This window comes from Epinephelus moara, chromosome 4, assembly GCF_006386435.1.
Source record: "Epinephelus moara isolate mb chromosome 4, YSFRI_EMoa_1.0, whole genome shotgun sequence".
Taxonomy (NCBI): Eukaryota; Metazoa; Chordata; class Actinopteri; order Perciformes; family Serranidae; genus Epinephelus; species Epinephelus moara.
In genome coordinates, this window is record NC_065509.1 from 20,629,296 (window position 1) to 20,654,722 (window position 25,427).

The window sequence follows — 25,427 nt, forward strand, 5'->3', positions numbered from 1 at the left end:
GTATCAGTCACTCTGCTTGTGATGTATATTTTCCAAAACTAAAATGCTTAGTTGGATGTTTAAGAAAATCTCAGACTTGGTAGAAAGTTTGTTCCTTAGGGCACCAAAAAGTTCAATCTAAGTATATGCAGCGAGGTGCTCCAAAACAAAATCAGATCATCCACCTCTATCTATAGGGGGAATCTTTGCCGCCTCGCATGTTTGTTTTTCAGCAAAGTGACAGAAACAGATGCCACCATGACAACACAAAGTCCTGCCATGTGCTGTGATGTTAACAAAAATATCTGGATCAGCCTTCACAAGTTGACGTTGTTGGGCCCTTGAGTGATGTTTTCATTTAGGCCTTCAGACCACCTAAAGGTTTCCTGGCGGGGAAAAACTCTTTTTCACTGCATGAAGAATAGACACGGACATGAAGACAGAGATATCCTTATGATCGGATCTGCTGTCAACTGACATTAGAGCACGCAGCGGATATTTACAGCTTTCTGGAAACATCTGTAGGCTCATGGAGGACTGTCAGGCAGGCAGGGTAAACAACATGCTTACTAGAATCTCACACCCCCATGCTAACCAGGCCTGTCAATCACATGAATCAAGCTAGTGGCTGCAATTCAGATGTGGATGAAAGAAGAGAGCTGCACAACGGATGGTGCAGGAGCCCGGCAAGCGGCTGCGCCACATGAGCAACAAATATGTCAATTAATTGCAAAAGACAAAAGAGAGAGTTTAAGTCTCAAAGAAACCAACAAAAACACAACAAATACTCCGCTAATTGAAATGTTTTGCTCAAAGGACTGCAGCAGATCATTTGGTGATAGCTTGAGCAGCGAGTTCAAAAATATGTAACAGAAGGGAGAAAAAAAAAGATGTGAAATCTGCCACTGAACACAAGCACACAGAACAGAGCAGAGAGGAAAACATGCAAAGGGGAAAACAAGAGAGCTAGAACAGAGGAAATCTAACAAAAGACAACAGAACATAGTCGGAACACAGTGGAGCCGAGCACAACACACCAGAACAGGCTGTAATTGTGTTGTGCGGGACTGACCCCAGCGCATCCCAGCAGGCATTGCATGATGAATGGGCCTGGCGATGACTACATCCCACATCCCTCCTCCTCCTCCTCACATGCTCTTTTCTCTCCCTCTCCTCTCTGTCGCCACTATTAGCCCTCCTTCTGTCCCTCCCTTTGCTCCCCTCCTTTCCCCAAAACCACACTCTATTCAGCTGCTGCCATCCCACAAGATTAATTTGCATTCAGTGCACTTAGTCCTCGTATTGTGCTCTGACACAATGACATATTACAGTGCATGGCACACCTATTAAACATATAGTCTAGCTTGAGGGTCGATGCTTTTTTTTGCAAGATGGTTATGATGGAGTACAAATGTGTAGAGCAAGAAGCATGAGGCTTGATCGGCTACGAATGCAAAGAGGCCCTGACACGCAAGTCACAGCGGAATCATTACAGGAACAGTTAGATAACCTCGATTAATGATTCACTAGAGCCAAACTAATAAACTGGGTCAGATTGTGTTAGCAGTGGTAGCAAGAGCAGGGAGACCTTCAGGTTAGGCTGCGTGAGAGGGAACAGCAGCAGCGAAAGCGAGACGGGGAGGGAGCAAGAAAAAGAAAATTAAAGAGAGGAAAAAAGGCGATAGAGGTGTTGGTGTTACTCCACTATAGACCCTGAGGAAAGAGACAGTAATGCATGGGAAATGGGCTTTTTCCTCCAGATTTCTTTGCTCCTGCTCTCCTTCTACTGTTCCATCGTGCCCACGTCCAAGGGGAGCAAAAGAGGGAGACCAAATTTAATTTGCTACACCGTCTCTAGCCATCACCCTTTGTGCCTGGGGACAAAAGAAATGGATTCTGGAATTTAAAAAGATGAGTGAAATAAAGAAATAAAACAGGGCACTCAGGAGAAGGCATGAGAGACAATAGCACAGAGGGTGGCAGCGAGAAATGAGAGCACAGTTTGTGGGGAGAGGGGGGTGGGGGTGGGGGTGAGAAGCTGGGAGAGCGTTATGTGGGCCAGATATTAACTGTATGGTTATCATAAACCAGCTCAGAGGCCTGGCCATCTGGAGAGGCCACAGGTTTACTCAAACAATCAGATCAGGGTGGTGATAGCGGCCACTGCTGACGGTATGACGTCCAAACACAGAGGTGGCTGAGGGGTTAACAACCCATTACCTCACCCTGCTGCGCTCCCCGGGGAGACACAGTATGGAGTTGTGGTAGCAGTGTGAGTGTGTGTGTCTCCTTCAGAACCCAGAGCGCACCTTTAGGCTGTTACTCAACAAAGGAGAGCACGGCACAGTGACATCACCAGAGACTACGCCTGTGTGCAGGAGGCAAGTGGGAGACAAGGGCGTGGAGGATGGAGACTGTGGACTATGTGGGAGTCACATTACTCGCCTCCAGCTCTTCTCTACCTGTCATATAAGCACTTTGAGGACTCAACAGTAAAGCCAGAGTCTTGACAACTTCAAACGCCTGATTTGCTGGGGTAGATCAGAGGCAACGGAGGGATAAAGGGAAGAATAAAGGAAGAAAGAGGAATCTAAAAAGCACCAGGCTTGCTCAGTGTGTAGCCTCAACATTGTGTTGTGGGATGTCTTGAATTTCATTATCAGATTCTTGACTCAAGTTCATCCATGGCTCAGTCCCACAGTAGAAGAAAAAAAAAAAAAAAAAAGAGGGGCCTCCACCCCGGCCCATTGAGAGCCAATGAGCTCTGGTCGAGCTGCAGCAGAGAGTTGGGGGCCATTACGGAGAGAAAACAAACATAGACCTCTGGCCAGGCACACACAGCCCGGCCCAGACACCTGTGTCCCATTCACCAAACATATCCGGCCACTTAACACTTCACAGAGGGGGTAGGATGGTGTTTGTGTTTGCAGGCTTGCACACCCCACTGTGGTTCCTTTAGTTTCGCTTCTTTACCAAAACAGCCTCCCGAGCTGCTCTGCGAAGACCAAATGCTTGCGGCTGTGGCGCGTCCCGCTGAGAGCAGCCAGCCGTTACACCACCTGACCATCACAAGTGACCCCGTTCGAAGCTGCACCGTCTGAATAAAACTGGCCAAAACCCGGCAAAACAAAGCTCATTCATCCTGCTGTCACCCGCAGTCTCCGGCTGCCCTCCTGTCTAGGTGCCCCAGCTGCATCTGGACTGACCTCGGGGTTGCCAACACCTGTCCTGCACAGACAGGGACAGGCGTGTACACACAAACACACACACAGCTCCCTACCACCCAGGATGGATGAGAGACAGCAGGCTGGGCAGACACGGCACCGCCTCGGATCAGTGGAGGGGCACACTTGGAGCTGCCAGGAGCTAAACCTCGGGTCGGCACCATTACAATTCTTTCCACCTCAGCAATTCAAAATGGAGAAGAGGTATGCCATCAGCTGTGGTCAGTTTGTTACGGTAGATTCTCAATGCCTCCATGCAATTTAATGAATTGAAATGGAGATGACCCATAACCCTGGCAATGCACTCATAGTTTCCACCCAAAGATTAAGCGAGATAGCAGAGCCGAGCTGTTTAGATGTAGCGGAGGCCACTCGCATGCCGCAATGCTTTGTTTGCAGTCAAGCCAAATCACAGATGGGAGCCGACTGGACACCAGATGACTTGCTGTGGTGTGGTGGTGTGGTCTGCTTTGAGGCTAAGAGACAGGAGAGAGAGGGGAAATAGAAGAGGACAGGGGCACTGGGCACCAGATGCCCTGCTAAAGTTTACCCAGTCCGGCTGCCCTGGTGGGACGCCACGGTGCTCCGGCCTGGTGACTGATCTCAAGGCCGTGTCATAGACGTGCCTGTTTTAATGTTGCACCGTTATCCTGGCTAACAACCGTCTCTATCATCACGGGCTAACAAAAGAAAAACTGAAACCTCTACGTGACCTTGTGTAGGTGTTCACTCCTCTCTTTCCTGCAGTATCACCGCGTCTCATGACAGCACTGCAAACACAAACTGTAGTTGGTAAACACCGAACATGGTCTTCGTGACAGCATCGGGCCACAGCTGTGATGTTGTTTAAGCTTCAGGGTGAACAGTCAAACAGTGCAGGCAAAGACAGCTACACTTGTTAAGAAGATAAGTACACTGACTAAACACTTAACTGTCAGTTAGCAGGTAACTTAAACAACAGCTCTGCAGAGGCTCCTACCTTCATGACGGTTTTGACGTTGTCTGAATTGTTTGCCTGAAGGTGTAACAGTGGGTCTACAGTTCACCTTGGCAAGGTGTGGCTGATAAACTGTCAAGTTAATGTATATTTTGATCAATAAATGTTTCCCAAAGCCCAAGTTGATGTCCTCACAGATATGCCTCCACGGAAAATGGCGAACATATTGATTTATTGATTGTTTGGGGACCACATTTAACAACAAAACTATGACAAAACTTCCATTTACAGACTCTTGCACAACTTGTGCAGCATAATACAAGTCTCATTTATCCAGGTGTACATTCAGTACCTCCCAAACACATGCATTTTCACTCAAACCTTAACCTTTTAAAGTTATCTTTCTTCAAAGCAAGACTCCACTACTAAGCTGTTTTAGTAAAAATGCATGTGTTTCAATCAATAAATCAATATGTTTGCGGTTTGCTGTGGAGGCATGCGAGAAAAACAAAGTTTGCCTCATGAAATCAAGGTAACACTGCATCACTAATTTACTAACAAATGGTCATTTTGTGGGTGAAGCATTCCTGTTAGTGTTTTTAAGCAAGGTATCATTCATAATATACTATAAAAACTACTGAGAGTTTTGTTTTTGTATGTCTTCAAATATGAGTTTAAACATTACACTAAGAAACCTAATTTAATACAGTGTGTTCCTCAAAGGAAAACTTGTAAACAGTTTACACTCTCCACTTATATACTGTATGCATGGTAAACAACTTGAGGCGTGCGTGAGTGTGGGCGTACACACACCAGCTCTAAAGTAGGTGAGACTATGTGTGTGGTATCCGTGGTGCAGCCAGACCCCGCTGAGGCCACCAGACAACTGGGTAAACACACAGACATCCCCCCCCCCCCCACACCCTCCCCTCCACCTGTCTGCCCTCCATGCTCACATCAGTGAGCTTTAAACAACAAGCCATAGTAGCAGTGATGTAAGGCTGATGGTAACATTTACACTGAACAGTCTTTATCACAGATTTCCTGTTCACCTGGTAATGGTACAAATCCTTGACCCAAATACAACAAGCTCAAAGTTCCTCGATATAAATGATGTGTACTGGATGTCCCAATGCAATACGAAGGCAACACAAACACATACCTCTGCAAAAGAGCCTTCCGCATGGCTAAGTGGACAAAGGAGGGAAAAAAACAAACCTAATCATATCCGATGACTGATAGCACTTATGATGAGGACAAGGGGTTAGAATATCCCGCAGTGAAGTGGTGCGTTCCCATTACTGCATCTCTCCATCTCTGAAAATGGCTTCATTAACAGGCCAGCGCCGAGAGCTCCCTCGCCGAGTGTATGAGCGCGCTGTACCCCGAGGGTCCGCCGGAATGGCTGAGGTGAAGTCCATTAACACCCGACAGCTTGTTTTTTGACCACTAAATAAAACAGGGTATTTTTCTGTGTCTGCAGTATAAATAGCCTTTAGCTTAAGAGCTGGCGGGCACACATTTCTGGGGTTGAAAACTCAGAGAAGAAAATTAGATTGGGCTGCCGATACGGTGTCATTGCCGCTGCTGAACTACACCCAGGTGAATATGTAAAGACTTACATGAAGCGCAATGTCACAGCGTTCTCAGAAACTCCTGGACCTAGAAAACAGTTTCGTGTCATAACTTGTCTGAAGAGTAGCCGAGCAGGTTCTAATGACTTTTTGGTTATTTGTCAGTAGTCATTTAAATGCCAGTTAAACTGCCTGTGTGGGTGTCAACAGAACACAACTGAGTATATGATGTACCAGAAACAATTGAGAGGTTTTTCCTACGCCCTGTTTATTGTAACTTGGATCAAAGCTTCACCGGAACGTCTAAAATGATGTAAATGTCTGTATCTAAACGGTGGCAAGTGGGCGGGGGCGTGATAAGTAGAAAAGCTATAAAAACCATGCTGTCTTCTGCTGGGGATAAATCCATATCTCATATAACCTGTCCCGTTCTTCTGGCATACTTCCCGCTCCCTCAGGCAACCAGAGCTGGCTACCTCTGAGCCTATGACATAGCTCCTACTTTCCCAGCACTTACGCTCCAATCATGTGTCATCTGATGAAACGCTACACCCTAGTCACCATTATTCGTCTGGATACAGGAGCCTCTGGAATGTATCGGATTCCTGCCTCAGGGGGTAGGCACCTTGGAAACATGGGCCTACCTCCACAGGCTAGCCTCTCCCACTTTTCCTCTCCCCCTCTGTGTCTCTCTCTCCATCTATCTTTCCATTCAGCAAAATTCCACTAGAGGCCTGCTTGATTTACACCGCCTCATTGCCCATCTGACATGTGCTCACATTTTTGACACAATAGAAGGACATGTGAGGGACAGTTTGGAGTTTTGGGACTGTTTTCCAGCTGTCTGCTGCCTCCTTTATGTCAAAGTCCCAGCCAAAGAGTAAACATCACAATGACCGTTAACCCTTTCCTACAGTCCTATAGTCACTCTACCTTCCATGCTTGGGCAGAAGCACCAGAGCTCGACTTTAAATTCAAATTAGAAAACTATTTTGTCCTCTAGTGCAACAATAGCACAGCCACTCTCAACCTATCTCCTCTCTCCAGAGAGCAACAGTTATGCAGAGCAGTACTCAGGCCTGTAGTATTGAGTATCTCTGAGTCACTGGCCTGCGTAATTCAGTCTAGGGAATTATGACAGTGGAAAATCATTTCCCTGGGCCGGGGATAGGAGGCCATGGCTAATCGTTCAGTAATCTGATCTGCCTGCATACTGTAGCATTCAGCCGCCGCTAGCCTAGCCAGCCAGTCACACATGTGGACACCCCCAGTGCCTGCCAACTATCTGATGGAGGCTAGCACTATTCAAAAACAACTCTCCAGGTTTTCCCGAGGATTACAGATGCTATCGGATCATTTGCTAATACTCGGTTGTGCTGTGCTGTTTGAAATGTATTTACTCTGCTCCTGCTCTCCAATACCCCTCCGATAGCACAGCCTAAGCCAACAAATGCCGCAGCCACATTCCAGGCAGAAAAAAGGCACTTCAATGCAAACTACCTTACAGGCTACAATGGTACAATCTGCTTCTGGCATTCTGGCGTATTAATCCAAAAGCTTGACTTAATGAGGAAACATCTGAGTTTGTCTGTCAAACAGCAGGCTATTTTGGGTACACTTCCAATTGTAGATTCCAGTATCTAGTGGAGCCAGTGGTGTTGTAGTAGTATATGAATAAGAACCATAGGGAGCAGTACTGTGGCACAAAGCAGTGTTTATACCCAGCAGAGAGGGTTGGGAGGGGGGCTTGAGTTTTGGAAAGATGCCTGGCTTCAGCACCACTCTAAAGAGAGGTCTGCCCCCCACACACTGAGTGTGGATACAAGGGGCACTGACATGGAAAAATACAAGAGATGGCATGTTGTTGGGCACTGAAGTTCCCAACAGTTATCTTGTGAAGCATTAAACACGATGGTATAGTTAGTGCTCTACAACGAAGATTACATCCGCCTCCATGTGCAGATAAGTAGCAGTAAAACAGTCAGCGCTGTGATTGACATTCTTCTTACTCTTCCCCATTCAAGCCTAAAATCTAAAATGACGAATTGTCTGTGATCATGTCTCATTCTGATAAACGGCCAAACACCGCTTGGTGACGCGATCTGTCATACTCTGTCATGCCTACAGTATTTTATCAACCTCCATGTGTAGGCATTGTAGCCCAGTCGCAGCGTTTCACAGGCATATCTAAGTGAGGAGATGCTGATATATGATCAAATGGCTGCGGCAGCAGTGGCAGCCTTCATCAACTGAAAGTGCTAGATCACAGCATGTTTGGCAGCCAGTGGAAGCAGTCAGATGGAGGGTTAGAACAACCAGACAAACAGTTGGCACAGATAAATAGAATGCAACTTAAGATTCAGCTCTCCACAAATTTGACAAACAAATGACAGCAACCACACTCTTTTTTTTAATCTAATCTGCAAATGGAATAAGCCCCTACATTTTTTTTTTTTTTTTTTAACAAATGATGGGTGGAACATGTGATAAACAACACATGGCTTGAGAAAAGCAAAAAAATGTGGAGCACTGGTCAAATAAATCTCATGATACATAAAACCAGAGGGACAGCACTTTTCAGTCGCAAGAATGTCTTCTGCAGCTGAGGCGAAAATGCAGGGAAAGTCCTTATGACTTTACCAAATACATGCAGAGTGTGAGTCATTCTCCTTTAGTAATCTCTTACTCACAGAGTTGCACGCTTGCACGCGCACACACCCCAAGGCAACAGATTTCAGGCAGGTCTGGACTGCCCCTTTTTCTCTCTCTCTTTTTTTTTTTTTGCCACACAGCCGAGTCAAGTGTTTATAGTATTTAATACATACAGCTACCTTGGTGGAGACACAAAACAAAGAGTAACAAAGCGGCCTCTTGCAGCAAAGAAAGATGTGAAAGAAGGGACACTGCATCATTGGTGCATTGTGCCACTATGCCACATATAAACAACATATAGCCTAACACTTGCATATCTCTGTTGAGTGCATCCCAAACTGCCCTACTTTTTGGAAACTAGAACTAGAGACTGATATGGTATAGTCAGCAGTATCCTTTTGAGTTTATGGGTGGAAGAGACAGTGTAGAAATCTTCCTAAGGAGCAATATTAGTGACAATCAGCTTGCAGATGATCCTACAGGTAGCTACATAATAATCTGATGCATCAACACAGAGCCTGTCATCTGATAATTACCAAGTTCCCAGAAACCATTTGGACAAATTGAATAATGTGAAAGCGGTCGCTGCATTCCTATGGTGATCTTCTATCTCCCTCTGTCATGTGTGCTGCTGTTAGATTAGGTGGCAGACAGTCGTATCGACCTTTAATTATAATTTGCACACAAAATCGTTTGGCCTTTCCATTGCAAGACTGTAGCGTTCGTGGCTGATTGCTATACTGTTGCCAAATTGTTGAAGCTAACTTGATGCGAGCATTTTTTTTTGATAAATACAATGTACATGGCGACAAAGTTACACAAACAAGTTCCTCGCTTGTGGCTGGCACCGGGCTGCAGCACGGTATCCGGCTGGATAAAGGAATTCCGATATTAAATCACGGAGCGGAGCAGCCGGACGCAGCTCTCTGTCTATCCCGAGCGCAAACTTCGACCTGACCTGCTTCAAAAATAACGTTAGCCTGCTTCCTGTGCTGCCAAACGGACGGGCTGGAAGCTGCACCGAGCCTCCGCCGTCTCACCGGGGCTTTGTGTTTCCTGCCAGCGGAGACTCAGGCCGAAAAACTGGCCTCATTCTCCGTCTGCGCCAGACAATGTTCACTAGCCTGGCCTGGGAGACCGAGCGGCGGCGGGGCTCTCTCGCGGTCGTGTTACCAAACATGTGCGAAAACACCGCGACCACACTCGGGTTTGTGTCGATGTACTCACCTTGTTTGAGTCTAGGTGGATTTGGGACAACGCGGTCCAGTTGGGAAAGCTGCGGGGTTGAAGCACGCCGGGCGCATGTCGTCGTCGTCGTCGTCGTCTCGGTTTGCTGTCGGCCGTGATGTGGAAGCGGCACAGCGGACTCGGCTGGGAGAAATCGGGAAATCTGAGAATGCCCCTCTCTTTCTGCAGCTCAGTGCACCGGCAGTGGCCCATAACTGTCGACAGGAGGCGCCAGCGCAGCACATTTTTGCCTCTGACACACGCATACATACATAGTACACAACTCCTCAAAGAAATCACTGTGCGATCATATTCCTGCAAGAGCTTTATCTGCATCCATCCTCTTCAGTGGGGAGATTATGGTGGCGTTGATGGGCTGCGTGGCACTGCACTGCTCGGAGTTTAATTGTGCAGCGATGCTGGGATTATCCCGGAAGTTTTTATCATTCATATTTCTCAGATCAGGAGCTCAGGGGTAGTCGTGATGGTTTTGATTAGTCACCACACCGTGCAGATTATACAACACGGCCCATGCAAAAAAAAACCCCACTGCTTTAAAATTCTAATCAGTGTTGCATCAAAGAGGCAATCTGATTATATTTTTTTTTTTAACAATCACTTTGATATTACAAGCACAATGTCATTCATACTCAGTCATAGTGACTTTACAAGAGCCTACTCAAGGTACTGCTATGATTTTCAAGAGAACTATGCTTTTATTGGATATTTTCATCATCTTCTGAGGGGAATATCTCCAACTGAATATAACACAAATATAAAATTGATGTCACTAAACAAACAACTTCAACCTTGACTTGGATAGAAAACTCAACCCACTTTTACCAGCTGTCTTTTTCTTACAGTTTCAGGACAACAAACAGCCTATAAATGAGTATGAAATACAAGTATATTTTTAAATCAACATATAATTTATGCATAAAACAGACTTTATGTCACATTGTATCACATACAGGAATATATAACAACAGAGCCGTCCATAGGCCACAGCTTAAATGGAGCACTGCAACATGGAGCAGCTGTGAGGTAACAGTACACCTACACGTCCTCTGACCTCGTGACTCGTGAGGTTGGTGATTCTGATTATGGAGTGGCCAAATCTGAGACAAAGCCGTCATTCAAAACAGCTTTGGCTGTCTCATCTGCATCACATGATGAAGGAGATAGGGTCACACGACTCATTGAGACAAAGACAGAGATGGCTGGAAGGTTTACCTCAGTGTCCCACTATACACAGGGCAAGACACAGACTGTGCACCCAGATACAAGACACATGGGCTGTTTAGAGCTTTCTCATGGAAATATGATCCCACGAGCAAATGTCAATCAATAATCAGTGTCACCCAGCTGATGAGCACAATGCACCGAATCTAACTCAGACATCACAAGTTACAGGAGACTGTTTAACATTGAAAGTAGCCTTAAAGCACAACACACATACTTTTCTGCCTACCTTAATGGCAGCTGCATTTTGAAATAGTTTGCCAGCTCTTCCGGCCTGGATCTAATCCCTGTCCTCTGACTCCTCCACAGCCTCACCCTGACCTTAAATAAACATTAGGGGCTTAATGTCCATCTCAAACATCCTACTCCCCGCTAATTGGAGTTTCACACAGCAAAGACACCCTGACCTGAATTGGAACAGGTGGATAGATAAACTGTAAGTGGACTACACAATTGGCTTATGGGCTACAAGCTCTCACACACACCAGCCAGTCAGCTTCACACACATGCGGTGGTGAGAGAGGTAGCCTACTTACATCCTTCACTTTAATTAAAAGTAGGCCTAGGCTATGCTACCAGAATGTAGAAATACTCTGTTACAGGGGAGAGTCCTCAGAATCTATCTTAAGAAAAACCCCAAAAGCATTAAAAGCATTTTGAAGAATGGCCACTCTTACATTGCAATTTCAAGGTGTATTAATTATATTAGGCTATTTTTAACGGATGCATTACATATAGGCTACATGTTAACATTTAGATATTGTAGCTGGTCAGTGTGGAGGTGTAAGCTTTAAGTAAATTGTCATTCATGACAGAACATTGCATTATATTTTATAAACTGATAATATGTTGTGTATGAAGGCCAAATAACTAGAAACTATGACTTTTAGGTGAATGTGACAGAGGAAAAAGTACAGTTACCTCTGAAATGAAGTGGAGTAGTAATGTAAAGTAGCATCAAACACAAAATAGGCCACACTAAATCCCTCTGTGTAACCTATTATGAGAAATAGCCTGAACCTGCTTCAGGAAAATGGTAATTTAAACACTCATGTAAAGACACACACGCATTTATACCTAAACTGCCAATGCCAGAGTTATTTGTGGCGCAAAGCCAATATTCACACTCTCCTAATATTTACATTTGCCTCTTATATTTACTTCTTTTTCCTTAATTAGATTATGCGTGGTAGTTTATTGAAATAGGGCGACACCCTAAGGTGGAAACGTGGCTCTCTCCGCCGCGGTGCATTGTGGGCTGATTTGGCTCACTCTCTGCAAAATGGCGACATCCCTAGGATCCAACACCTACAATAGACAGAACTGGGAAGACGCGGTAGGTTTAATCGGCTTTATAGCTTACCGGATCGGGAATATGACTGACAGAGTGTCTTTTTCTCTTATATTCAGTGAGTTAACATGGTTATGAAAGCTGCCAGCTTGCTACAAATCTGGCCGGTTTGCTTGTTAGCTTGTTAGCCAACCGTTAGCTAACGTTAGCTAGTAGAAGCGTGGCTGCTGCCTTTTATAAAATGTTTCTGTTAGCTTCAATGTAAACGTTAATTCATAAAACAGAATAATATCATCTGAACACAACAATAGTGAGCTACAGAAGATTGTCAATAACGTTAGAAATTAGGCTTAAAGCAAATACTCGGCTAATGTAACATTAGCATGTGTTATGCTAACGTTAGCTCCATGAGCTAGTGAAGGCTAGCACAAGCAGGCTAACAATAATAAAAGTGAAGTTACCTCACGTATGAGTTAATCCAAACCGAGCCAGTCCGACACATACGTTTTGCCTGCTGTTTTAGGTCAGCTTGGTTCTTGGTGTGTCAGTCATATTTATGTAAACCTGTATTATAACGATTTAATTGTATCGTTAGATTAGCAGGCGCTCACAGGAAATAACCAAATCCGCATTTATGAAATTATCAGAAGAAACATGGTCTGTGTTGTAAACGGCTTTCAGTTGTTTTATTATTTTAACCATGCTTGTCGCTGGTCATTGTGGGGAAACGAACTGATGTGACTTTGCATTTGAGCCATGTTAAAGTTAGCACAACTGCCAGATTTGAACTCTTGTATTTGTGCATCAAGCAACTGTATTTTTGTTTCTCTTAAAAGGTCTACACATTACTATATAAGGTATCAAACCCGTTTCCTCTCTTATACCATGACACATCAGGATCTTCAGCCAATGTTGGTTTTAGTAAGACACCAGAATATAAACTTTGCAACCTTAGACTGTGTCGTTAACGCTTGAGCCCCAAGAGCTGCTTATATTTAGGTGTTTGGCTGATGCTGTCAGTTGGATGGATTAAGGCGAGGTCATTTTCAGCAGCCAGCACGTAGATTGAAACAGCATCCTTTGACAGATGGAAAAGGAGTGAGCAAGTCCCATTTCATTCCCTGTAGTCACACATGTAACATTGCCAAGGCAAAGAGAAACTGAGAATGTTACTGCTTGAGATAACTTGTACCAGGAGACCATTGGGTGGATAACAGATTTGGTGCATGGATTTTACTAAATGAATATCTGTTTGTCTTTTGTCTTTGCAGGATTTTCCAATTCTGTGTCAGACATGTTTAGGAGAAAACCCTTACATCCGTATGGTGAGTGTCATCATAATGATTAGGAGGTTATTTTCTCGTACTGTTGATACCAGTCGATGTGCAGGTTCAAATTTATCTATGCTTTCTTTTACAGACAAAGGAGAAATATGGGAAAGAATGCAAGGTATGTTTTGCATTGATACTTGAAAATTTATTTCCGCAGAACACTACATGACACAGATTAAACTCTGAACACCATGTACCCTGCATAATCATTTTTTATTCTTTGCCTGTCAGATCTGTGCTCGTCCCTTCACTGTGTTCCGGTGGTGTCCAGGGACACGAATGCGTTTCAAGAAAACTGAAGTCTGTCAGACTTGCAGTAAAATGAAGAATGTTTGTCAGACGTGTCTGCTGGATCTGGAGTATGGTAAGTCTCTGCAACTGACTCCTTTTTGTTGTTATTTGGCCTGTGTGCATTGTTTATGGCTTGCTGAAGTATGTACAATAGCTGTGTGATTTTAATCCTCTTGTCACATCTCTTGTTTATCAGGTTTGCCTATCCAGGTCAGAGACACAGGGCTGTCAGTGAAAGATGATGTTCCCAAGTCAGATGTGAACAAAGAGTACTACACACAGAACATGGAGAGAGAGGTAATAATGGCTCTCTGATGCAAACAAAGAATGTTTTTTTAATGTTTATTGTGATTTTCATGCAGATACAATTGCTAAAACTAGTATAAATTGAGTATCTGCCTGGCTCCATTTTCATTTTAATGATATGTCTTCCCTAACCAATAGAAAAGATATGGACAGGGTTGAACATTTCTTTAATTTCACAATTAATAACAAACTGAAGTGTGGATTTGAACCATCAGTAGCAGTGGTTTAGTGGTTTGATTAACCTGTAAAATTTAACTTAGATAGGGGACAAAGCGGGACATCTTTAAGTAGTCTATGTGTCCCTCTAAGGTTTGGATTTTTTTTGTCACTGATCTCTTGTGTCCGTTTGGACCTTTGTGTTCCCAGATAGCCAATTCTGATGGTACTCGGCCAGTGGGCCAGCTAGGTAAAGCACCCAGCTCTAGTGATATGTTGCTGAAACTTGCCCGGACCACTCCATACTACAAGAGGAACCGGCCGCACATCTGCTCCTTCTGGGTGAAGGGAGAGTGTAAAAGAGGGGAGGAGTGTCCCTATAGGTGAGTGACAGGCCGCAGTTGCAGTTCATTAGGTGTCAAACTTGGTGTTGTGGGGTCAGCAGTGTGCGCTTGTTGTTTCTTGTCTTCATTTTGTGAGTACTTATTACCATAGGAAAAATAGAAATTGGTGTGTTCTTTTTGTTCTGACTATAATTTCCTTATATTTGTCACAGTTGTCGCACTGTCAGCATTTTCTCAATATGGTTCTCCATTTCACACAGGCACGAGAAGCCAACAGATCCTGATGACCCTCTAGCCGACCAGAATATTAAGGACCGTTACTACGGCATTAATGACCCAGTAGCTGACAAGCTGCTGAAACGGGCCTCAACTATGCCCCGACTGGACCCACCAGACGACAAGTCTATCACCACCCTCTACATAGGGGGTTTGGGAGATACTGTCACTGATGGCGATCTCAAGTAAGTATTTCTATTTCATAACAACTGTACATCGTCCTGTGGTCATTTAGGGCGGGGTCATAAAAGAACTGTTGTATAAGTTTTAAACCCCTAACTTCAAGTGTTTTGGGTCTAATGAACTTTTATCTGTTTCATTGTAGGAGTCACTTTTACCAATTTGGCGAGATTCGCACCATTACCATAGTACAGAGGCAGCAGTGTGCCTTCATCCAGTTTGCCACTCGGCAGTCAGCTGAAATGGCTGCTGAGAAGTCCTTCAACAAACTCATCATTAATGGACGGAGGCTCACTGTCAAATGGGGAAGGTAAGAAGCAAATCAAGAAGGGAAGAGTGTTTCATTCATTAGGAATGCCGTGGTGAGAAGATTTTCCCACTGATTAACAGCTTGACAACACTGGTGTTACCGATTACACTGGGAATTTTACAAGAAAAGGTATTTGTTGATGGTGTGTGTGTGTGTGTGTGTAGATAAGAGGTGTTGCCTCCAGATACTGCCACCTTCATCGGACAAAAATTACAGTTGGCCTCCTTAATGTTTTCAGGTTTCCTATTAGCACTGGGTTTAAACCTGAAATTTTTGCTTCGCCTCTGACACCAAATCTTTCGCTTTCGTCTTGTCAGCCATCTCTTGTTACTCTCGTCACTTAATGAGTGAAATCTGACTCCTGCTACTCTGTGATGCAGCTTTACTTCTGCTGGTGTACAGAGCAGACTCTTTCACTTGCTAATTGTAGCATCTGTCATCGGACTGAGAATTGATAACAAGCTTAGCCACAAATCACTTTTTTTATTTGATAAATGTGGCTGCTGATTCGTGAAACTGAACTAAATGGGTTTTATTTCTATTTACAAAAACTAAGCAGAATTACAGTGGGCTGCACAAACACTATGTAACACCATCTACCGTGGCAAGCCAAGCATACAGTAGATGGAACCCAAAAAAAGCACTCCTGCCATCAAAAATTAGTAGCTTTCATACAGCCCTACTAAGTGGAGCCACATGGGAGGAGAAGTGAAGATTTATAGTGATAATTTGCGTATTAAATGCCTGGTGGTGTTCAGAGTGCGTGTGTATTTGAAAGTAACAGCCTAGAATAATGCTACAGTCACAACTGAGAGTAAACTAGTGACTGCAGTGCTCTGAAATATTATTACCCACACAATAAAAGCTTTACCACAGCAAGGAATGAGTGCACGGCAGGTCACTTCAACTTTATTGTTCTGGACAGAATTCTTCTGCTGCACACTGTTAAGCGGAATTAAATAAAGTGTTGTGATTTGATATGAACAGTAGAACATGAATTGTTTGTCTTTTTAGGTCTCAGGCAGCAAGAGGGAAGGAAGGTATCAAAGATGGTGTCAGTGAGATGGGCACCAGACTTGATCCTGTACCTGGACTGCCTGGAGGTGAGTCTGTAAACACAGGGAGAGCTGGAATTTTTGTGTGTGCTTGTGTACGCATTGTAACATAGTCATGTGAGTGCAATTTAAAGTCGTCTCTTATGTCTATAGTGGATTAATAGTGGAAATTAAAATAGTTGAAATGTATTTGTTGTTTCTATAATTCTGTTTTTCTTTGTGCTGTAGCTCTTCCTCCACCACCAGCTTTGGATGAAGAAACTCCTGCAAACTACTTCAACCTGGACCCCAGCACCTCTCCTGCGATCATGAACATTGCTCTGCCCCCACCTCCAGGCATCAACCCGCCTCCTCCAGGTAAAATCATAACCATTGATGCAGCTTATATCACATGCACAGTAACAGAAGTCAAAAATAAAACAGTTATTTAGAGCAATCCCATTAAATTTATACTGCTATTACAGTAACTGTGGTAATCTCGATCTGTTATTGCACGCAACACATTTTTGCAAAGCAGCTGAAAAGAATTTATTAATCAGATAGCATGGTGTGAATTATGTAAACACAGTGATAATAGATGCCTAATGGTGTATTCTTTTTCTTTTCTTTTGCTCAATCAGGTTTTGGTCCTCCGATGTTTCACCCCATGGGTCCCATGGCTCCACCTATCCCCCCTCCAATGAGCATGAGACCTCCTGGTCAAATCCACTACCCCTCCCAGGATCCTCAGCGCATGGGTGCGCATGCTGCACATGGCTCGCGTCACGGTGATTAGCTGCTAGAGTGAAGTCACACAGCCGACAGGTGTCATTCTTTTTCTAATGTCAGACCTGGTCAGGTGCTTTCACCTCAGATGCTGTCAGCGGGCCTGAAACCTGCAGATGACTTCTGGGAGAAAACACAGTTATGTCTTACAGGATAACATCTGATTTATCATGCCACCTGCAGCGCAGTGAACAAACTGAACAAGGACCATCTGTGTTTCGGGAAAGACAACCAGGATCTTACAAGACGACTCTGTCACTACTCACAGTTACAAAGTACTAGATCAGCATCAGCAGACTTTCAGAATGAGAGTAGTGGCCCAATGTGATCAGGACCATGTGGTTTTTACAGGCTCCTGCGGTCGGAGCCGTTGTACATATAAAAATGTAAACTGTCAGTTTAAGCTTGTATTTGTCACACTGTGCAACATGGAGTAGAAATCTGAGGAGCAAAAAATTTTTAAAGCTTTTAATTTTCAGTTACTTTTTTATTTGACACAAACTTAATATTCCACAGCATATTGACTTTGTTTATTGTAAGGCTTACTTTGTTTTCACTTGTCATTAAAATGACCTAATTTTGTCATGGATCATGTGCGAGTTCATGTTGTTCATTAACACTCCTGCTGAGTTATCTCTTACAGTTGCCAGGGTTCCCACGGGCCTTTGAAATCCTTGATTGTTTGCGAATTTAAGGGGAACAAATCATGGCCTTGAATGTTTTTTAAATAGCTGGCACAAACATGAATCATTGAAAGTGCTTGGATTTATTTATTTTGTGCAAGAGTAAAAATTGTAGTTCTTCTGATATTGTCAGTCATCACTGTATCAGCACATTTGAGAGGCATTCATACATTTAAGCCTCTCTGTTTTTAATTGTGTAATTAACCTTGATCCATGTTTCAAGCTTTTCCGCGTTGGGTCTTTCAATGAGGGTAAAATGGGCCTGGAAAGTCCTTGAATTTGATGTTGATCAAGGTGTGGGAACCCTGATTTGCTCTTGCACAGTATTACTGGACAAAGGGGGAGATGAAGATGTACAGTTACAGCGTATAAATGATGAGATGCAGACTGGGAGAGGGGACAGAAGGGTGTCAGGTATTGACATTGATGGGATCAGATACTGCGAAGGATAGCAAAAGGAAAGCTGTTGAGCTTGTGGCAGCGTTGTCAGGGACTCGACTGTAGTGATGAACAGATTCCAGCAGTCAGGGTTTACCTCGTCTGGCCAAGCAGCAGCAAATCACTTTATGTATCATGCAGGAGTGTTTCTCTCTCTCCTGCAGTGCCCACTGATTAACAGAGGTATCATCTTTGCAGGAAGTGAGCAGCAAGCATAGATCAGTGCTTTAGTCTTAAGCTCATCAGCCCCCTTTTCATAGTTCATTAGATTCAGGGCAGTGATCAATGCCCCATCCCTTGGGTGCTCTGTTGAAGTTGGGCCGTCGACACATGCGCTCCAGAGCGATGCCCGGCAGGATCTGGGATTCCACCGCCTCAAAGCCAATCACTGGGATGACCCTCCTGCTGGCCATAGCTCCTCCGAATGGCATGGCGGATCTGAGAGACAAAAAAGAGTTGTTACTAAGCAGGCTGAGTGCGTTGTGTTTGATGGTCCTGACAGAACATGACCCGAGGTATCACATGGCTCAGCCTCCTTCCCGTAAAGGGGGAAACTTTCAAATAATACATGATATCCAATCTGGTCAGCTCTGATTTGAACCAGAAAGTCAGCTGGGATTTAGGATGACTCAAACTGGGTGTGGGCTGAACTTTTACTCCTTGTGTAGCCGCTCTGACCATTAGAGTTTAGATTTAATTAAGGCTTCACAATAATCTTAAGGGCGTAAACAGATCCGTCCACAGGGGGTACAGTTCCAGACTGGCTGGCAGAAACCGACTGATTGACAGCCTTAATTGAGTAAAGTCAGAGTTTGTCTTTCATACATTCTCCATTTCTCCATTTGCCCAAGCTTAACCTTTGTGCTGCCTCGCTGCTGCGATGCGATTCCTTGTGTGCCAGGAGAAAGGTGATTCCCTTTCGTGCGTAATCTGTCTTGTGAGGGGCATTAAAAGCTGGCAGCCCCCTCAGTGGATCATCTTTCAAGAGCCAAGGTTCAAAATAGCCATCACGCAGCAACACTCCCAAGGAGGTGCAGGCCAGAGATTCATTTTCAAACTGTGGAAACATGGAGTGGAGCCGAGGGAGGAGATGATTGTGATGGATGATACGGTTAGGTCATCTGTGGGTCTATTTGAGGATGGGTGGGTCTGACTGCCTGTTCCTCCGACTGAATAGGATTTAACAAATCAAAGGCAGATTTACCTGTTGAAGCACCTGTAGTTGGCTGGTTGTAGCCCTTGTGGGAGCTGGGGCAGCTGGGTATAGATGGTGTTCAGGAGCTCTGTGTTGTCTCCCAAAGCCTCTCTCCATGGGGAACTGAAGGATTTGGGGATTATTGTTGTGTTGAACTTCTCACGAGGAACATCTTTAAGAGGACCAGAATATCCTGATAAAAACAAGTCCAATATCAGTCAATAAAAATAACATACAACTATGGGTAAAATCAAAGCTTTGTTACTTTAATTTGGGGTAATTTTTAAATTCAGTATAAACTAAATAAATCTCCCCTTTATTCAGAAAAAAAAGATTCCTTTCGTTTTTAAAACTAATAACCAAACCCATTAGGTAACTTCAGAGAAAGCAAGCCCCAACAAAGCACCAACAGATCTAATATTCATATAAATCTCTTTGATGTCACTCCTGTCAACAATAGCAACTACAGTAATTAGATCTCAGTGTGAATCCCGGATAATAAACAGAGCCCAGCTCGCTGTCAGTCAGACTGTAAGCAGTGCCTTCTGTCAGGACTAATACACAACAGCACTCAGCAAAGATGCTCACATAACTGCTTTCTGCAAACTGCCAGCTCTCCTGGCACTGATAATAGGAAAAGTAATTTATTTGCTCAATAAATTTCCATATGAAAAGTGAACACTAGCAAAAGTAAGATGCAGTGTCCATGCATTGCCAAAGCGTTCAGCATGGTGGTGAGTTAGTTCTGTGGCAGTCTGTGGCTTTACGTTACCGTGTGTTACCATTTACCTGGAGCGAGGACATCAGGACTGCCCTTCTTTGCTACAGTCTTCTGAAGGTTCATGACCAGGCTATGCTTACCAGGGATGGAGAAAGTCTGGTTCTCTTTTCCTCCCTGCAGCTCTGGGATGACCTGTGGGGGAGGAATGGCTTCTGCATGGACCTGGGAAATGGACAGTGTTGGATATCTGTGAATTTATGTCAATATTCAAAGGTTTATTTGTCGCATATTTTCAACATGTGCAGTGAAGTAGGGATGGCATACTATTTTTATTAATTTAAATTATAAATATATGTAATATCATGGAGGTAGGAAGGTGTTTCAACAGAAAGCCTGCATTAAAAACTTGAGGTGTGGGGTATGAAAAAAGTGAGCTTTTGGGAGGCAGTTAAAGACACCACTGAATTGTGTTACGGGAAGTTAAAGCTTTTTTGGATCTTGTCCCAAACTGAAGACAAAGAGTTATTCATCAGCCTCCGCTGCTCTCATATTGTCCATTTGTCTCGCTAACAAGTGCATTACTAAAGTGCTGGAGTACCCCTGTTATATTTCCTCTTAAAAAGGGTAATTGGTTATTAAGGGTATTCCTTCCGCAATCAGCCCGTTTTGCGCGTGCAGCTATTGTGATAAGATGATAAATGTCTGTTAGTGTACTCCAAAGACAGAAGACAGCAGACACTGAGAAAGGTCAGATAAGAGTCAGACTTCGCTGGCCATTAATCGCAGCTCTTTGATCAATACTGCAAGGAGCTGTTATTAAGAATTAAAGGACTACTTCACCCACAAAATGATCATTCGTATATCAATTATTCAACTGCTCTACTTGAATTTGTGGCGAACGCTCTCACATGCCTCCACGGTGAACAAAGAATCCAAAAAACTGAGGAAATTCATGATTAATCGGATGAAAAGGCATGTGTGTTTAACTATATCAAAACATCTATTTACAAGCTCTCACACAACCCATGCAGTGTAATCCAAGTCTCATTTATCCAGTCGTATGCTCAGTGCTTCCCCAAAGCATGCATTTTTGCTAAAACCCTACTATTTAAAACACTTCTGCATAAACAGTCTTGTGCACAGACAAGTAGCGTCCCAGGGTAAGTGCGCTACTTGTATGCGGAGGTGTTTTAAATAGTAAGGTGTTAGCAAAAATGTATGTTTGGGAAGCACGGTGCACACAACTGGATAAATAGATCGTACTGCATGAGTTGTGTGGGAGTTTGTAAACAGATGCTTTCTGCAGCTGTTAAATTTGGCCCCCTCTTACTCCACTTCATCAAGACTTTTCTCAGTTTTTGGATTCTTCATTCACCGCGGAGGCAGCTCTCTTCACAAACTCAGTGGTACGCGTGGTGAGTAATCAATACGCAGATGATCATTTTGTGGATGAAGTATTCCTTTAACCACGTCTCAGAAATACAGGTGCATTGTTCTGGGTGTGTAGGTCGCAGTGAGGTCAGTGGATAGGAGTCGTTGTGTGTTATGCTCCGTCTCTCAGTTCCTCACAGTGTTGGTTTTGTAAACAGGACCATTCGCAGCATCCTCCAGTGTGAACTTCTCCACCCTCTTCTGTCTCTCCTGAAACATGCGAGAGCCCCGATTAGACGGGAGGTTGAGCTCCTCCATCATCACGTCCTTTGGAACGCTGATCTTCTTCCCAAGGTTCAGACCCCCTGGCACAACACGGCAGACAAATGACGGCGCTTTAATAAGTCATTACATTTAATCTCCTCATGCATTTTCAGAATGGAAGTTTCAGAGCAGAGATGTCTGTTTGCCGCAGGTCTTTATGCTGTGTGGCGTAGCATGGGGTGAAGAGGTGACTCTAACCTTGCATAAATACATCATGACATTTAGTTGTTAGTGCAAAGGCAATGATAACAGCAACTTCCAGACATTCGGAAAGAGAAGGGAAGTAACACAGACTAATAAGGACCTTTGGCACAATGTCTCCTCTGATCTTCTTGTTCCTGTCGACTTTAAACAGCTGAGGGGCACTGATATAAAAAAAGCCAAACTGTGTGCAGCATCACTAAGTTGGTATCTGCACAGCTTTTGCTCAAGGTCTCTTCTCGTGTTATATCATGGCACAGTGGAGGGTCTGAAATAGCCTCGAGATGATGTCAAGGGGTGTGTAATGTTTGTTGTGGTCCAGGGTTGCATGGGTAACTGGGCATATAAATAGGATCTTTGGATGAAAGACTCATGTAAGAGCGGATGGCCCTCTTTCTCGAACATAAAAAAATGTTAGGAGAAGTCTGTGCATGTGCCGCCCTTCAGGCGCTGCCTTTGATCGTCCTGAGCAAAATTCAGTGGTGGGAGTCAAATTTTGCTGAGTTTAGGAGACTTGGTTTCAAAGCTGGCGGGCAGTGCTAGAAAACAAACAACTGGGATAGTCCCTGCTGGAATGTTTGGAGAATTTCAGCAACACACTGGCACTCCTGGGATTTTGGGTGTAGTGCCATATCACATGTGTCCCCACTCTGGGGTTACACACTTTGATGTTTGGCTTAATTACATCTGACAGCCTGGGCTTGTGATCACACAGCATGACTGTTTGAATATGGGTTTAAATACATGCAAGAGCATACCAGTTTCTTGACACAATATGTAAACTAATAGGTGCATTAGCTTACTTCCAAATATTGCAGATGTGTATGTCAGTTCTGTTTCAGATTAACTCATCACACCTCATCGACACTTACCTCCCCTGGCCCCCTTAGACAGAGCCTTAGCCTGCAACATCCTCTGCTTGGTCATGTCATCCAGGCCTGACTGCATCATCATTATCTTCCTCTGATGGACACAGATGTTGCCATGTGAATTATTTTAAGGAAATTACTATTTCATAAGGATTTTTCTAAATTGTTTTATGATATTTATTTAGTGTCAAAAGCAAGAAAAAGTCTTCTTTATCTTAAACTCAGATATACCACAAGTCCTAAGGGCACCTCCATTATGTTGTGAGTAAATTACATCAGTCATGTGCTTTGACGTCATGTCTCCAGGAAATGCCTGTATTGATATTTTGCTAAAAAGGACACTTCAGTCCAAATTCAAAAGTACATATTTTTCAGTAGTGCTATTTATCAGTAGATTGTAGAGATATAGACATAGAGATGTCTGCCTTCTCTCCAATATAATGGGACTACATGGCACTCGGCTGGTGGGGCTCAAAGTGCCCAAAAAAAACCCAACAACAACAACAAAAAAAAACATTAGAAAAATTCAACAGCAATGTCTCTTTCCAGAAATCATGACCCGGTTACCCAAGATAATCCACAGACCTTGTTGTGAGCAGTTTCATGCTGGAACTATTTTCTCTCTACCAAGCTACACCATGCAGATGAAAGCTGCATCTACTGTTAGCTCACCTAGCACAAATAAGCTAGCTAACGTCGACGCTTAGCCAAGGTTGATGCCGTTACTGCTTACATCTCACATTGTCACAAGCCTCTCGTCCATGAGTCGATGCACGTCTCCTTCTGCGCGGTGATCTGGTTGGCAGGTGTAGTTCAGAAGAAAGAAAATAGTCCCTTCATGAAACTGCTCACAATAAGGTCTGTGGGTTATCCTGAGTAACCGGGCCATGATTTCTGGAAAGAGACATTGCTGTTAAGTTTTTAAAATGTATTTTTTTTGGCGCTTTGAGCACCACAAGCCGAGTGCCATCTAGTTTCATTATATTGAAGAGAAGGCAGACATCTCTATGGCCGATATCCAACAACTCACACCAGAACAGCGTAGACTGATAAATAGCACCACAGGTAAGAGGAAAAATATGTTTTAAATTTTGGGCTGAACTGTCCCTTTAAGTTTCTAAAATCAAATTATTTATTTTCTTTTTTAAGTAAACTGCCTTTTCTGCATTCATTTCATTATATAAATATAAATTAAAAGTGTCACATTGTAGCAAAACCACTGTGCATCTTCCTCTCCAGCATTTCCCACCAAGTTCCCTGTTTACAGTTCATCTAAGGACCTGGTGGCTTCCCCAGTTTACTCTCTGGTCAGTCAGACTGTAAGTAACGCCCTCTGTCACTGCTAATATTGAACATAATAAAGGCCTACATGTCCATCACCTCAGTCCTTACCTGTGTCTCCTGCCTGCCTGTATGTCAGGTGCTGGAGCTGGTCTGGATGGTCGTGTGGTTTGTCCCGTACTGGAGCTGGGATGCTTTCACGCTCCACTCGGACTCTCCTCAGCAAAGAAGGAACAGTCTGTATAAAACTCATCGCGGGATGCCTCGGGTACTTACCTCACTGGGTTATTTTAGCAGAGGGATAAGAGGGTGGATGGAGGGAGCGTTTAGGGGGAGGGTATAAAAGGGTAATCAAGGCGAAGGGGCAAGTATAAAGATTTACATCCTGACCTCAAGTCTCTTTGTAATAAAAATATGATCCCCTCTCTCTCTCTCTCTCTCTCTCTCTCTCTCTCTCTCTCTCTCTCTCTCTCTCTCTCTCTCTCCCTGTGTATGATAACAGCTGCTGTCCAGACAGTAACACTGAGCTCTCAGAGAGGTCAAACATCCAGCCTCTCCACTGCAAACGGACACACACACACACACACACACACACACACACACACACACACACACACACAATTTCTATTTCTCCCCTCCTGTAAAGCTCTTTGTTACAACTCTGCCACATAGCTGCTTAAAAGCACGCTCACCATATGTTTCCCACATACACACAGTTTTACAGAAGCCGCTGTAAAATTAATGAGGTCACTGCGATCAAAGGTTGTGATTCACTTTAGCAGTTTGGGGTCAAAGGTTTAAGTCTGTGACAGTTTGCTCCTCCATTTTTGACGGCGTCAGACTGTTGACATTGTTTTCTGTCACCATGCTGTGAGTTTTGGGCGTTCTTCATACCTCTCAGTTATTCAGCTGTGTAAAAGATTGTCATAAATAACACAATGTTTTTGCTTACCAACTGCTGAGAAACTGCGGTTGTGAATTCTGCATAAACTCACGTTTTGTGCTACATGAGAAGGGATGCCTTTTTAACTTTATATTTGCTCGGCTTTTTTGAACTCAAGTTAGTCTTTATCGAGCAGCTTTTTCCCCCCACAAATTGATTCATTGAGCTCAGCAGGAGCTTGGAGGGAAAAAAACATTTTCCTTATCCCTGTTGAGATTGGATATCGATTTCGCACCTGCCCTGCTCCACAACACTGCTATA

At 43.9% G+C, this 25,427-nt stretch overlaps 3 protein-coding genes across 4 annotated transcripts in view; 1 reads left to right on the forward strand and 2 right to left on the reverse strand.

Annotated features, from left to right (window-relative positions):
* ndst1a (N-deacetylase/N-sulfotransferase (heparan glucosaminyl) 1a) overlaps positions 1-9,786 on the reverse strand; it is a 51,601-nt gene extending 41,815 nt beyond the window's left edge. Inside the window, exon 1 of the mRNA XM_050041944.1 lies at positions 9,594-9,786. The gene's annotated coding sequence lies outside the window, so the exon portion shown is untranslated. The remainder of the gene's footprint in view (positions 1-9,593) is intronic.
* Positions 9,787-12,080: 2,294 nt separating this feature from the next.
* rbm22 (RNA binding motif protein 22) lies at positions 12,081-17,729 on the forward strand. The gene is made up of 11 exons (XM_050042795.1): positions 12,081-12,171; positions 13,398-13,451; positions 13,546-13,575; positions 13,689-13,821; positions 13,945-14,045; positions 14,421-14,593; positions 14,815-15,015; positions 15,156-15,320; positions 16,335-16,423; positions 16,604-16,732; positions 16,996-17,729. The coding sequence occupies exons 1-11, from the start codon at positions 12,118-12,120 to the stop codon at positions 17,148-17,150; spliced, it is 1,284 nt and encodes a 427-aa protein (XP_049898752.1). The 5' UTR covers positions 12,081-12,117; the 3' UTR covers positions 17,151-17,729.
* On the reverse strand, positions 17,267-24,476 carry LOC126389225 (myozenin-2). 2 transcript variants are annotated; one of them, XM_050042797.1, is made up of 6 exons: positions 24,348-24,476; positions 22,946-23,036; positions 21,747-21,913; positions 20,318-20,399; positions 19,466-19,649; positions 17,267-18,699 (listed from the first exon to the last, which is right to left on the reverse strand). In XM_050042797.1, the coding sequence occupies exons 1-6, from the start codon at positions 24,474-24,476 to the stop codon at positions 18,516-18,518; spliced, it is 837 nt and encodes a 278-aa protein (XP_049898754.1). In that variant the 3' UTR covers positions 17,267-18,515. The 2 variants fall into 2 exon arrangements, with proteins under 2 accessions (XP_049898754.1, XP_049898753.1); XM_050042796.1 differs by having other exon boundaries at positions 22,946-23,034; positions 24,335-24,437.
* Between the last annotated feature and the right edge of the window lie 951 nt (positions 24,477-25,427).